The sequence below is a fragment of the Amphiprion ocellaris genome, chromosome 13, assembly GCF_022539595.1.
Source record: "Amphiprion ocellaris isolate individual 3 ecotype Okinawa chromosome 13, ASM2253959v1, whole genome shotgun sequence".
Lineage (NCBI taxonomy): Eukaryota > Metazoa > Chordata > Actinopteri > Pomacentridae > Amphiprion > Amphiprion ocellaris.
Window position 1 is genome coordinate 31689827 of NC_072778.1, and position 14111 is coordinate 31703937.

General features: G+C 39.9%; 1 protein-coding gene across 1 annotated transcript; it reads right to left on the bottom strand.

Moving 5' to 3' along the window:
* Nucleotides 1–611: 611 nt before the first annotated feature.
* LOC111569868 (endothelin receptor type B-like) lies at nucleotides 612–13257 on the bottom strand. Its single transcript, XM_023272288.3, has 8 exons — nucleotides 13080–13257; nucleotides 8336–8850; nucleotides 7219–7331; nucleotides 6924–7128; nucleotides 4144–4293; nucleotides 3917–4050; nucleotides 3688–3796; nucleotides 612–3606 (listed from the first exon to the last, which is right to left on the bottom strand). The coding sequence occupies exons 2-8, from the start codon at nucleotides 8720–8722 to the stop codon at nucleotides 3460–3462; spliced, it is 1245 nt and encodes a 414-aa protein (XP_023128056.2). The 5' UTR covers nucleotides 8723–8850; nucleotides 13080–13257; the 3' UTR covers nucleotides 612–3459.
* Between the last annotated feature and the right edge of the window lie 854 nt (nucleotides 13258–14111).

Here is a 14111-nt window from a genome sequence, read left to right on the forward strand (position 1 = left end):
CTCCTTGCCTTGTGGAACTTGTGGCCATTTCCAAGAAACAGCTTTACTGAATGAACCCCTTGAAGTCTATAGCGTGAACTGATGTGGAAGATCTTATCTGAGATTTAATCAGCAGTATATCACTGCAAAACCTGCTTCCTGGAATTGTTCCCAGGGAGCTTATGTCCAGTTGTCTAAAGCAATCATTTCACACCAAACAAAATAAGTCCTTTTACGTGTTTTGTGTCGATGATCTCTGAAATCAAATGTGAATGAAATTTAACCTCTGCTAGAAAAAAAGCTAAAATCCATGAGGTCCATGACAAAGTATTTAACCTCTGACAGGCTGTTAATAACAAAGATGACTGTTTTTATTCACTATTGCCAAGAGTGCAACGGTGTTTCATACCAAACGGCAAGTCTAGGAATAATTTTTCTAGTTTTCTTACACTAAGGTGGCTGATGTTTATATTGAGAGCATGTTACACAGTCCTTTTCAGACATTCTTCTTAATGTATGCATGTGCTATTATGTAACATCATGTCATAAACTGTGGAACTGCGTCACTAGTGACCACAAATGACAACCTGAGTCAATCCACTGCACTCAGTAAGCAAATCGAACAAGACAGATGCTATAAAATAATATTTATTACTGCATTCTCTGAACAAATAAGTACAGTATAAATGTAAAGGGACAATAGTCACATATATCTTCAACTTCAGAATTACTGCTACAGGTTTTAACTTGGTGGTCCCTCGATGAAGACACTCATAAAGCTGCTCTGAGCTTCCAGCACACAGTTGCTTTTGGATTCAGCTCCAACCAGGACGAAGATGTCATAAATAGATATGAGTTTAATGAGTCACATTCTGTACGATCAGCTGATATTGCAAACTCTTAACACGGTGGCAACGGAAATTCTGTATCCAAGCAATAGCATAATAAACGCAGATCTACTCTATTTTTGTCGCTTCTGTATGAATAAACACATTGTCTGATCTCAGCACAAACATGTTTTATCAGGCTGCTCTTGTAATAGTGTTTTTTCATGGTGCACTGAGAGCAAATTAAAAAAGTAGAAGATGATGAAAATCCTGAGCTTGTATAGGCTCTTACTTTCCCACATTACAATGAAGACAAATGTCTTGCTGCTTTGGCACTGACAGGATTTCTCACGAGTCTGTAGCTACTTATCACTTGCTGGTCTCTCTTACTACCCTAAGTCTGAAATGACTAACATAAATAAAGGGAAACCTTTCTCTCTTTCTCAAATATTTCATTTCTTATTTCTTACAAGATTCTTTGCCTGCAAATCTCCTTCACAGATGATATCAGTTAAACACGTTAATTTAGTTACATATCTTGAATTTCACTATATTTAATAAAAGCATATATGACAAATTAAAGGAAAACCAATATAATGCTTCTTGGTAAGTTGTTGGGCTACCATGTGCCATCAGAATAGCTTCAATGCTCCTTAGTCTCCAAGTTCTCCAAGTCTCTGGAACTCTGCTGGAGGGGTGAACACCATTCTTTCGAAATGTATTTCCTCATGTGGTGCGTTGATGATGGTGGAGGATAGCACATGTCAGTCAAAAACTTCCTATTGATGTTCAACTGGGTTGAGATGTGGAGACTGTGAAGGATTCGCAACGGTTTCTACTAAACAATTTAGTGACCCTTTGTGCCCACTCACCAACTCACTGAGAACAACTTTGTAATGATCTGCATTGACCGTTCCATCTAAGGAGGTCAGCAAAATGCCCCCCATGACATACCAGAACGACCAGATCCTACATCCCCTTGTAGGAGTCAAGCATTCAAAACCGTATGACAATGGATGACTCATCTGACCATATCGCCTTTTCCACATCTCTGTGGACTGGCACATCTGGTTTTTGCATCACTGAACTCTTAAATATGCATTCATCTTTGCAGTTAGGGGTTTATCGACTGCAACCCTACTATACTATCCCTCTCTATGTCAGTGTTGACGTACTGTTCTTGCTGATAGTATGATCACGTCCCCCAATTTCAGTCGCTGCGATCCTTTAATCAGAGCGCCTATTGGAACACTAGCCAGTTAAACAGTGTTTGTGACTGAAGCTCCTGCCATCTGTTTCCCAACAATATCACTTAGCTCGTATCCCCTTCTCATCTTGATACAAAATCAGAATCAGCTGGTCCTGCTCAGTATCTTCTACATGCCAAACACCATAACTAGCTGTTAGGTGCATCATTGTACACACACACACACACACACACACACACACACACACACACACACACACACACACACACACACACACACACACACACACACACACACACACACACACACACAAACACACATATATATATATATAATTTCTATGATCCAAATGTAGTTAAAGTAATTTAATCTCAGCTGAAACACTCATTTTTAACATTTTCATTCCTAAAGCATATAAATGGGTAAACTAAAAACACGTCTTCCTTAAGCAGCTCATTAGAAGTAATTTTCAGAGGAATTTCCAGCCATAGGAAAAGCTTTGTGACACCACCACGCCTCAGTGGAGGTGAAATATTCAACGCTGGTTTTGTGATATTTTCGTAGAAAAATAGAAGCTACATTGTAAGAGACGAGTTAAGATTTGATACACAGTGTGAACAGAGACCAATGAAACATAAAACAAGAGTACTGCAACAATAAAAGAACTAATAATGTGGCATGACAGGAATCGTCTGGTGTTTGTTAGTGTTCTCAGTCAACAGCTGCCCTCCACATGACTTAAAGCAATGATGATCTCCAGATTAAAAGATTCCCAATGCTTGACTCTCCACATGGCTGGAAGATAAACAGTGGGGCTCATTTCACTCTGGTATGATGTCACTCGTGGGCTTTGAGCAGTGACAACCTGCAACTGATTGTCAGGTAATCAACTTATCTTGTATGCAGAGACACAAATGTGCATTTTAGTTAAAAAAAAATGCAACTTTCGAAACAACACTCAGGGTCACAGTTTCCCTCTAGCTTTCCACCGTGAGGTATTAAAGCTTCAACAGGTAGTATTTATCAGTGCTTATCCATACATGAAGCACTAAGTCGAGATATAGCCATAAGTCTGCACTCTACATGTAAATAATACTGTACATAAATTTACAAGTAGCTTGAATAAACATTCTTTATAAATGTATATGGTCCACTGAGAGCCTTTAAGTCCACTACATGAGCCTCAGGGTTGAAGAATGAACACATTTTTGTGGTTTCATTATAGCTTTAAGCGTTAAAACCTGGACAAGGCACAGTCCTGTTATTTCATTCAGCAGTTTGGGTTGATCTCTGAGTCTTTCAGTCTCCAGTGAGTCCTGCAGAAGTATTTTTTACCCTCCTGACTCAGATCTGATATGTTGGCAGTGACGTAGCAGATTCTCCACGACGGGAGCTGACAAAGGGAACGTTGGTTTGGTAGAACAATTCGCAATCCGTGTGGGTGTTTATGAAGAGCTTGTGTATTTCTGACTGTAGCTGGAGCGGGAGCTGGAACGATCCAGTCCGTTTCCGTGGCAGGAGCCCTTCCAGCGTCCTCCAGAGCCTCGTTCACGAAGAGGAGACGATCTGTAGCACCAGCAGCACAGGCAAGACTACAAAACAGCAACACAGCTTTTTGTTAACTGCAATTTCAATAAATATCCTATTTTCCGTGAAAGTGTGTCCCCTCTTACCTGGAAACAATTTTTAAACTTCTGGCTGACAAAGTAGAGGGCAATCGGGTTAATGCAGGAGTTTAAAGAGGCCATGTTGATTCCGATGTAATCCATCACCAAGAGGAAGCTGGCGGAGAAAAGGGCAAAGTTTAGTGAAGAAGAAATGGAAGAGGAAGTCGCACATTGCAGAACAATGGGTTCTCATGACGTTTTTTACTCTAACTGTGCCGGTTATCTGCATGCCTACCTGAGCAGCTCGCAACGGTTGGGGTCATTTTGGTCGTAGATTGTTTTCTTCAGAATGCGGCTGAGATGAAGGGGCAGCCAGCAGAAAGCAAAAATCAGCACCAGGCAGAACACTGTCTTCGCTACTTCCCTCCGCTACACCAAACACACACAAAGAAAAACATTGACTCTACTGAGCGTAACCATCCCTCTAAGTGCTTCTGAATTAGCTGGCATTCACATGTATACCTGTTTCATGTGGTCATTGAGCGCGATCCTCATGCCTTTTTTGCGACTGAGCATCTCACAGGACATAAGCGTGTAGAAGATTCCAGTGCAGGCCAGTGGGAAGCAGAAATAGAAGCCAAACAGCCACCAATCTTTGACCTCCCGGTAGTGCTTCAGAAGAAAAGGGCCCAGTTAGATAAAAGATAAATACCAATATAGGACTGTAGGCGTTATAAATATCCAAGATTTTAGAACCCTTCCAGAACTTCACAATTAATACATAAACCTTAAATTTGGTTTAGACTTTCTGTGATTTGGAACCACATTATTTCTCTTGTACTTTTTTGCCATTTAAGGCAAAAAAAATTTACATGAAAATTGGTACAAATACCGTAAATTAGGTTTTGATGTTTTGGAACAACTTCTGTCTCTCTCTTGTACTTATCTGGCATTTAGGAAAAATTCTTTTTGGCTGAACTGAAGACATTTCCCTGATTAAAGGGACTGTTTGGTTTCTTTGAAGTGGGTCCCATGAGATAATTGTGCATAGTCAGTTTATTACAAAGAATGAATCTCCAGTCTTCAGCCCCACCAGTTTGAAAAAGCAGACAGGACTTCTGGCAGGAAGCTAAGCAATGCTGTAAACAGGGTTGGCAGAAAGACATATTTTAGCCACCTGGAAAGATATGCACTTTCCAAAATCAATATCTGTTTAAGTGTACACAGCATTTCTTTGGCACCAGTTTCTGAACTACGGAACCTCAGTATTTCTATTGAATTACACAGCTGGAACTTAGACTGACACGTCTGATCTGCAGCCTAATACAGTCTGCAGCATGAACGCACTCGTGTGGGAACAAAGTTCTGCAGAAGTTCAGCACAGCTCAGTGTGAATGATGTGACAAATTACACATTAAAAGACAAAGCTGCTTTATTACTCCACCAAGGAACACGGCGGAGGTATGTGACGATCAGCATACATTTGTCTGTCTGTCTGTTAGCAACATTACTCAAAAATGGACAAACGGATTTGGGGAAGGTGCTGACGATCACATGATTACGATCCTACTACAAATTCACCGCTGCGGACTTATCGGGACTGGAGTTAAAGAACTAAAAATTTAAAACTACAAGATAGAATAAAAGACCTGTAAGATAAGTAAAAAGGTTAAAAGTTAAAAGAATAAAAATACATAAGATAATAAATAGAGAATGATAAGAACATAAGAAGGATTTAAAAGGTTAGTTAAAAGCCTGATTAAAAAGGTGAGTCTTTAACTTTCTTTTAAAAGAAAGTTATTTTTTATTAAAGATTTCATCTGTTGGAAATGATACAACAACTAAGCAGCCTTGGCAGAGTACTGTTCCTCTCTTCTGAATTGATTAAAGCCACATATTGGAAATGTCTTCATAATTCCTGCCTTCCTGTCTGCCTGAATCAACCATGAACATTATGAGAAACATTCACAAATTTTGCCTACAGTGTATCATCCTGAATTTTTTGATATCGCTAATTACTTCCCGGCTGAGAAAAAAGAGATCCTGTTTGAAGAGAATTGTATTGTTGCTGTCCGGATGCTTCTCCTTTGAAGTGAACCATTCTGTTGAGATTTGTTCATGAAAGTAACATTGCTGATCAAAATCCAAGTGTCTTTTTCTTTTCACTGCACTCAGCCCAGTACAGGTAGATGTAAAACACCCTGCAGGATAATTTTCACCATGTATTTTTTGGACAACATCCCCATTAAATATTTAGAAGTGATAAAAAAAATTGTGCACTGCCAAACTGAACTTGTTCTGATCGTACGTCAAAGAAAGATAAAAGCTCCCTCAGCTGTTTGGGTTTATCATGTTTATACGCACAAATTTCCTTCTTGTTTTTTAACTTGTGTACATTTTTTGCATAGATTGTGTAACATGTTAAAATATTACCATTAATGTTGACTCCAATATCCTGTTAATGTTATTTTATTTTTTAATATTTTAAAATATTGGCAAAATCACGCAGCGTATTAGAACCAGAAACTGTAAAGAGAAAAAAATTTTGAGATTTCAACATTCCGATGGTCCATAAAATAATCATGCGTAATGTATAGTTAAGCTGGGAAAACGAACCAAATAAAATAAGCTTAAAACTGCTAAAATTAAAAAATGGTCAAAAATTATATAAAAAGTAACTTAAACAGATTAAGTTAAAAAAAAAATCTATGCTCCTCGGCCAATCTGACCAGTATTGACTAACAGTTGTGTGACAAAAATTCAGGGACTTTTCAGCTTCACTGGTGACAGTGTTACACAAAGTGGACAAATGGAAACAATATAAAAATGTACATAGTAAAATATCACCATTTTTTCAGTATTAATAACACCTGTGGACAGCTGGAAAAATCTTGTCCATATTGATTCCAGGTTTTTATATTTTTTGTAAAATGAATAATCAAAGAAATTCGACTCCTGTTTTCTTTTTAGGATTTATGGCATTATAACTTTGTCATACTGCACAGAATGCATTTCTGAGACCTCTCTAATTCTAGCCATGGTTGTGCTGTTTCCATAGAGGTCCAGGACTTTATAATGTAGTGAAATGAGCCTACAGTGACTAAAAATGTGACAGGGGCAAAAAAAAAAAAAGTAGTAGCCAAATGACAGCTACTGATCTCTATAAGCACACCTCTCTATTATGTAGCTCTTGGACTTCACAGTAAGTGCTGCTTTTATTCCACTCCCTGACATTCTGTCAGCCTATCATTGTGATGTGAGGGCCTGGACACACTCCTTCCACCTCCTCTAGCATGTCTTACCTTCATGAAGCTGGTGGTCTGTTCTGGATGCAGCAGGCAGATGCGCAGCTTGTTGCCTCTATATGGCATCTCCAGCATGTCGAACGCCAGCGCCTCGGGGACTGCCAGCACCACAGCAACCAGCCAGATCAGTGTCACCTCCACTGCTTTCCACAGAGGGATCCCCATCCCCTTCACCCTGCTCCAAGACGTGACTGCATGGTAACTGCACAAACAGGACACAGAGTGCATTAGCCGCTTTCAACAGTAACACATCTCGTGTCTGTGTGTTCATGTGGCGTATTGGTGTCCTCACCGGTCAATGCTGAGCGCACACAGGCTGAGGACAGTGATTCCCACCGAGGCCTTCTGGATGAACGGCATCAACTTACAGACGTACACCCCAAACGGCCAGTCCTCTGCTATCAGCTGCAGACAAACAACGCAGGAGGAACGAGAGGAAACAGATTTGTGATGAGAGAAACTTCAGAAGGTTCATCTGTGTAAACACAGACAGACCTCTTTGAGGTTCATTTGGAGGTCCTTTCTTCCTCATGTTTTCCATCATTAATGAGCAGCTATAACAACAGACTGTGGCTGAAGTTCTTCTCCCAGAGGAGACGAGTTCTGTTCAGGGTCAGGAGAGTCTATTTAACAACAAATCAGAATGATGAGGGAAGTGCTCATACTAACCTACAGCATTGTCTCTAGTTTCCTGAAACAATCAGAGCTTGTGTGACCTTCCAGATTTCCTCATTAATTCTCATTAATGTCTTGAAACGCATCTTCATTCTATCGACATGTTTAACAATACTCCTATGTCACTCCTTAATCTAGAAATGCAGGATGAAAGAAACCTGAATCGGGGCAACTGTTGCAGTAAAGCAGCATTTCAACTTCATTTAATTAACATGAATCCTATCAGATGTGGAAAAAAGAAGTTTAAGCACTGTTTTGGTTCTGTCATTTGTGACTGGCTTACTTATTATGACTGACCCAGCTGGATAGCTTCACTTTGCAAACGCAAGGCAAGAGATCAAAAGACATTTGTCCGAAAATCCTAATACAACTCTTAGCATCTGCCTTCAATGAGTTATGTTTTGGTTTAAATTTCAGTCTAGGTAGGAAAAACAGTCAATAAAACCAATAAAAACCAGACGTAAACCACAGCAACAAACTAATAAATCACACAAACATAACCACAGGAGGTGCCAACAAAGGCGCTATAAATGTGTGAAATAAATGGTCACGGAAATTGCTTTAGATAAGTGTTGCTAAATTAGACAAGCCTGTGTAATTGTTGTTGAATCAATATTTTATATCATCTGCATCTTATCACTATAAATAGTGTTTTTAATCCACAGACCTGGCTGAGATCATTCACTATGTACGGCAAAATGAACAAACGCTGCAGGCAGATTAAAGGTGTTTACCTTGAACACATTGATGGGGATGGCGATGATGATATAAAGCAGGTCCCCCAGTGCCAGGCTGCCAATCAGAACATTGGGTCCGTTCCTCATGCACTTGTTCTTATATATGATCCTGAGCAGCGTTGAGTTGCCGATGATCCCCACCACGAAGATCAGGCAGGATATGATGGTGTTCACGTACTTGAAGGCGTGCTTGATCTCCGTAGGCTTTACGCACATGGGGGGGAAGGAGTTTCGCGGTCGGCCCGGCTGTGGAGGTGGAATCAGAGCCGAAGTGTTGCTCTTGAGGGGTTCTAGAGCTTCGGGCGAACCCTGGGAGTCACGGATGAACCTGGAGGCTCTGACCTCCACGGCCATGAAAAGACACAACAGTGCGACAGCCCTCATCCTCACAAGATGTCGGCTCACTCAATGGAACAAAGCTGTTTAAAGCACACTCAAAGGAACTCACATCCACGCACTGGGGTCACGCTTCAGGCCTGGCAGCGGAGGTCCAAGTCCACGACTGTTTAGTTCTGTACAGAAAACAGATGAACCATCATGTCACAGAGAACTTGTGGCTTGAATTTAGCAAAATGAACATAAGAGCTTTCTGTTCAGTTCAATTTATATGGTGCCACTTCAAAACTTAAGTCATCTCAGGGCAGTTTTTATACATACAAAAGTTCAATGTTATATTATAGGGGGGAAACCCAAATAATCCAATAATTCCCTTTGAGCAAGCTTTGTGGGTACAAAAAACTCCATTGAAAGGTTAAGAAAGCTCCGGCAGATCCAGGCTGACGTAGAGTGGCCACTAGCTTCGACTGGTGAGGGTGAAGAGGAGAAAGAACAGGGCAGCAGGGAGAAACTGACAAAGCTTTACAGATACATGCTGAGGAGAAAATTGCTCTAGAAATGGCAGTGATGGTGTGTCAGTCCAGACTCAGGTGTCTCTGCAAGTATTAACTAGATTAATGACATTCATGGCCCCCAGAAGCTGAATCCTAACGACTTCTGACTTTGACCAACAGACCACATTTTTCTCTCATTCTGTTGAATGCACAAGATTCATGGTGTCCTAATGGTCTATCCGATGATTTTTCAGTCTGAGGTTCGTCTTTATGTTATTAAGTGAAACTACAATGACACTATTGGAAGAACTGTCAGCACTTTTATTACATATTTTTAAGTTCATTCAGGGTAAAAGTTTAAAATTTTCCAGTAGAAAACTAAAAATATTCCCATCAGCTTCAGTTGTTTGTGTTTAGCAGCTAAGATGATAAATGCTATAATCCATATGTCTGTAAGATTTTATTGGGTGTCTGCACTATGATTTATGTATTTATTATCAGGCTTTGCTACGTCTGTCTTTTTACTGTCTTATTTTAACTCTTAGCTTTGCACAAGAACCCTCTCACAGCTAATAGCTTTAGGGTATGAACTGATCCCGGGGTTACATTTACATCTAGGTATAGTGGCCAGTAAAAAAGGAATTTCAGACTGTCTGTTCACTATAAAAGGCTGTTGATTTGTACTTCTTTAAGAATCTGGACAAACTCTGTATTCTCCATATTGTATACAATATAAAACTGCCAACAACCCAGCAAAGTCTTTTGTGTTTTCTGAATTTGACGATAAATTTCCAGGACAGGAAGTTTGTTTCATCTTGACTTGGTTGCTAATAATGCTGTCTGTGATAAGCAAATAATAGAAACGCAGCATGCAATATTTTAATTTCATTCTTTATAACACAGTGCAATAAACATTTGTTTTTCAAACATCTCTACAACAGAATGAACATCGTGAAACAACCAAGTGTGCACTGTATTGGAAATTATAATGGGCAGATGGAGAATGGGATCGTAACTCATAGAGTTAATGTGGTTGTTGATGACGACTTAAGGAATGTTGTCCCACTGTTTCTGAAGAAGTCGAGTGAAGCTGGTGGACATTTTAGAGGACAGGACTTCCAGAGTTGTCTGAAATGATTTCTTAGACGATATGGTGGAAGTTGTTCTCTTAATAAAGCTGCATTTTAAGTTGGTCTTTCCTAGCGACTGCTCTGTGCCCCGGTCACTATCTGATCATTGTTCTTTAAAGTCACACCTGACCAGGCTGTGGAATAACTCAGAAGTGTGACAATCTGAACACTTGAAAAACTTCATATGCAAAGTTTGTTGAATCTAAACGAGCCAGAACAATAGGAAATGAGGCCTGTAATTTTTATTCTCTGAGTCAGAAAAGAAGAACATCTGCATGCTGCATCTGTATTTTGTTTGCTAATTTAATTTGTTGACAACCACAAAAAAATGTTTAGCAATCACAGACAATTTGACATTCAATGAAATAAGAGGAAAAGCACCTAGCACCAGTGAGCCAAACTTGTATTGAACCTGATCCCACTTCATGTCAAGCAGCCCGTTGAAAGGCAGCACAGTTAATGTCATCGTTAACACAGAGATGATTCAAACAGCAGGCAGTTAAATAATAATATATGATAAGAGGTTTATCAGCACATGCGATCACTGCAATGAGAACATTTTTGTGCGATGAAAACAGAGCAGTAAAATCAATTGTAAGGGCGGCGAAACAAAACTGAGCAGGACAGACGGAATAGTGATAACTGAGGTTAGATGAGGAACAACGTTTCTGTGTGTCTGCTGAGAGAGACAGAGATTCTTTCTTTCCCTGACAGAGGACTCTAACTTTGGTCGGAGCCTCTCAAGTATCATGTGTACCCCCCAGAAAGGCCAGGGGCGTCTCAGGATAAATGGGCTGATTGCCTATGACGACAATATCTGCAGAGACACATGCACGGACACATTTGCCATCTCTGAGCACATGTGCAAATCTCTTGATATCAAAGTCTACAAAGGAAAAGGCTTGTGGGCAAAGAGGCACTTTACTTCTTAGAGATCACATTTAAGAATACGTTGTAAAATTTCATGCTGACCCATTTCTACAAAGACAAATACACAAACTCCCTCGAAGACAACTGGCTCAGAAAGACTGGCTCGCTCTGTTCACACTCACAAAGACAGAAAATCACATGGATGAACTCACACACATATCACAAGAAGTCAGTTTTGAAAAATTTGGCCACCGTCCGCACATATCCTCTTTATCATGTGAATGACGCCTTTGTGTTGTATAACATGGCAGCTCATTAGGGTACATTAGAGCGGGCATGTCTGATTAGATCGGAGAGCTGAGTTTTAATTAGGCTGATCCTCTTAATCTGATGAATTCTGCTTTGGAAAACCATCGCTGACCTCTGCTGGCTCCACATCTGAGAAAGAGGACGGTGGAAAGTTGGCTACCAGCAGAGTGAAAGTGGAACGGACACTGCATTGGTCAGATGATGGAAGCGTGGGTGGGAGATGAAGGAGGTGAAAAAGCAAAAACAAAACACAGAGATGCAGGAAGAAACAAGAGGCCGAGATTAAGAAAACTGATATCTCGATCTTCCGTAGTGTTTCAAAGAACAATGGGAGGACAAGGAAAGCGCAGGAAAGGCAGAGTCAGAGGAGAGGAAAGAGTGAGAGCTGACGTACAATGCCGGAGAGGGCAGGAGTCAAGAGAGTGACCTGAAGGCAGGAGGGGCAGTAAAAGATGTCAAGAAGACGTAGCATCCTCACCACCAGCAGCACATAACTGCCCCAAACCTACAGTATGACTCCAAATATCAACTTATCCACATAATAAAATCTATTTCTCTTATACAAACTGATGTTTTGTTTCCAAATATGTGCCATTTTGAATAGGAAGCTCCAGATTCTGAGTAGTCTGAGCTCCACACAGCAAAAGTTCTCCTAATCGAATGTGGACAACATGTGATTTTCATTTTAAGCTTTAGGAAAGAGGCAGCCTTATTTGATTATTACTTTTGTGCAATTGGTGTGATAATTTGCTGGCACCAAAAGTGCAATAATCAGGTTAAAGTTTGTAAAACGTCACAACCACAATAATTTCCTGCAGCAGTCTGCACAATTTGCTAAAAAAAAACTCCAAATTGTATGAATTGTAAAATCCAATGGGGTTTTGTGTAATCCTGCAACAAATCCTTCCTAAATAAAGTTTATGACGTATTTGTTTGACTCATTTTCTGCGCGGTGTTTCTGGCATTTTACCCATGTTGTTTAAAACACCTCTTAATCTAAATGCAAGGAAATGTTTTCAAAGATAGAGTTCATTCGTTTGGTTTCATTATCAGAGTTTCTCTGCAGTTTAGTGCTCTGAGCAGTGAAAATATACAATAAATCCTGCCCATGTCGGACAACAACAAAAACAACAAGTAAACAATCCTGATATTTGAAAATGTCAGCTGCCACAGAGAGGAACGCTCATTTTCATCTGCCTAACGATGATTACGGGTCAGAGGCTACTTCAGTCCAACACATCGGTTTTAAATAGGTTTCAACAAGTGCAGAACGAAGAACTGGATGAGTTTAACTAGATATGAAGTTCTAGGACGTGTGAAGAAGACAATGACTCATTTTGCATGCATAATTCATCTTGCAATCAGTGAAAACGTGATATGGTTCGATTCGACGCGCAGTGCCAAAACCACACTTTTACGCACTGATAGATAGATAGATAGATAGATAGATAGATAGATAGATAGATAGATAGATAGATAGATAGATAGATAGATAGATAGATAGATAGATAGATAGATAGACCATGTGGTTACTTTTACATTTTCTTTAATCGGAGGTCATGCCACTATCGAATTCGAAACCACTCTCTTGACTGGACTCACCGGACCGCGGTGCTGTGATGCGTAAAAGGACAAACTTTTCCGATCAATATTCCAGCAGAGCCCTTCTCCTCGGCCTGATGTCTTATGACCAGTTTTAGTGAGTTCCAGGAGTGAAAGTTCCCGGTGTGTCCAGTCCTCTCCTCCCTGTTCCGACTGAGCCGTGCGCTCTGATCCACCGACAGACTGCAGGGGGGTTTATACCCGTCGGCCGGGAGGCTGCAGGAACAACCAATCACATCATCACATCCCAGACACGATCATCCTTACGCCACTGCTGAGAGGATGCGATTCAACTGCACGCATGCACTTTTATTTATTTTCTTATCCTTTAAAAAAAAAAAAAAAGTCGAATTATTCACCAATTCACCAAAGAAATGCACAAAGCATAAGTAAAACTACTAATACCATAGTATAGACATACTCTGTTTCAAGTAAATGTCATGCATTTACATTTATACTTCATAAAAGTACAAAAAAGTATGAGCATCAAATATATTTAAAGTACCAGAATCCAAAGTACTCAGTATGCAGTATATTATTAGATTATAATTGTTGATGCAATAACATCCTCACCACTTTAATGCTGAAGCTGGTGAAAAATCATTGAACTAGTTTGGATAGGATTTCCCCTGAGGGACCACTGACGTTTATTCTGTATCAATAATGTTACATCATAATATCTTTGTTAATAGATGCATTATTGCACAGAATCTGCAATGCAGTGAAAGTTTTCAAATAAACAGTGGAGTAGAAGTGTAAAGTGGCAGAAAGTGGAAAAACTCGGGTAACATACAAGTACTTCAAAACTGTACTTAACTACAGCTGAATAAATGTGTTTCCAATACTGGATGCAGGTTTTCCAATGTGTTTCTTTAGTTATTGTGGCTGATTTAGTACAAACGGGCTCGTGTTTGTGCACAGTAGTTCAACAAAACAAGAGGAGATTTATTTATTAACAGAAGACTAGTGTCATGGGAATCATCTGCCTGCAGCATTCTCCCTTGAAAGACCTTACTTCAAAACACAAGATCC

Coding starts and splice junctions, on each gene's coding strand:
- LOC111569868 (XM_023272288.3), bottom strand. CDS start 8,722: ATGAGGGCTGTCGCACTGTTGTGTCTTTTCATGGCCGTGGAGGTCAGA. Junction 7,332..8,335: donor TCCCCATCAATGTGTTCAAG/GTAAACACCTTT, acceptor GTTTGTCTGCAG/CTGATAGCAGAGGACTGGCC. Junction 3,797..3,916: donor AACCGTTGCGAGCTGCTCAG/GTAGGCATGCAG, acceptor TTTCTCCGCCAG/CTTCCTCTTGGTGATGGATT.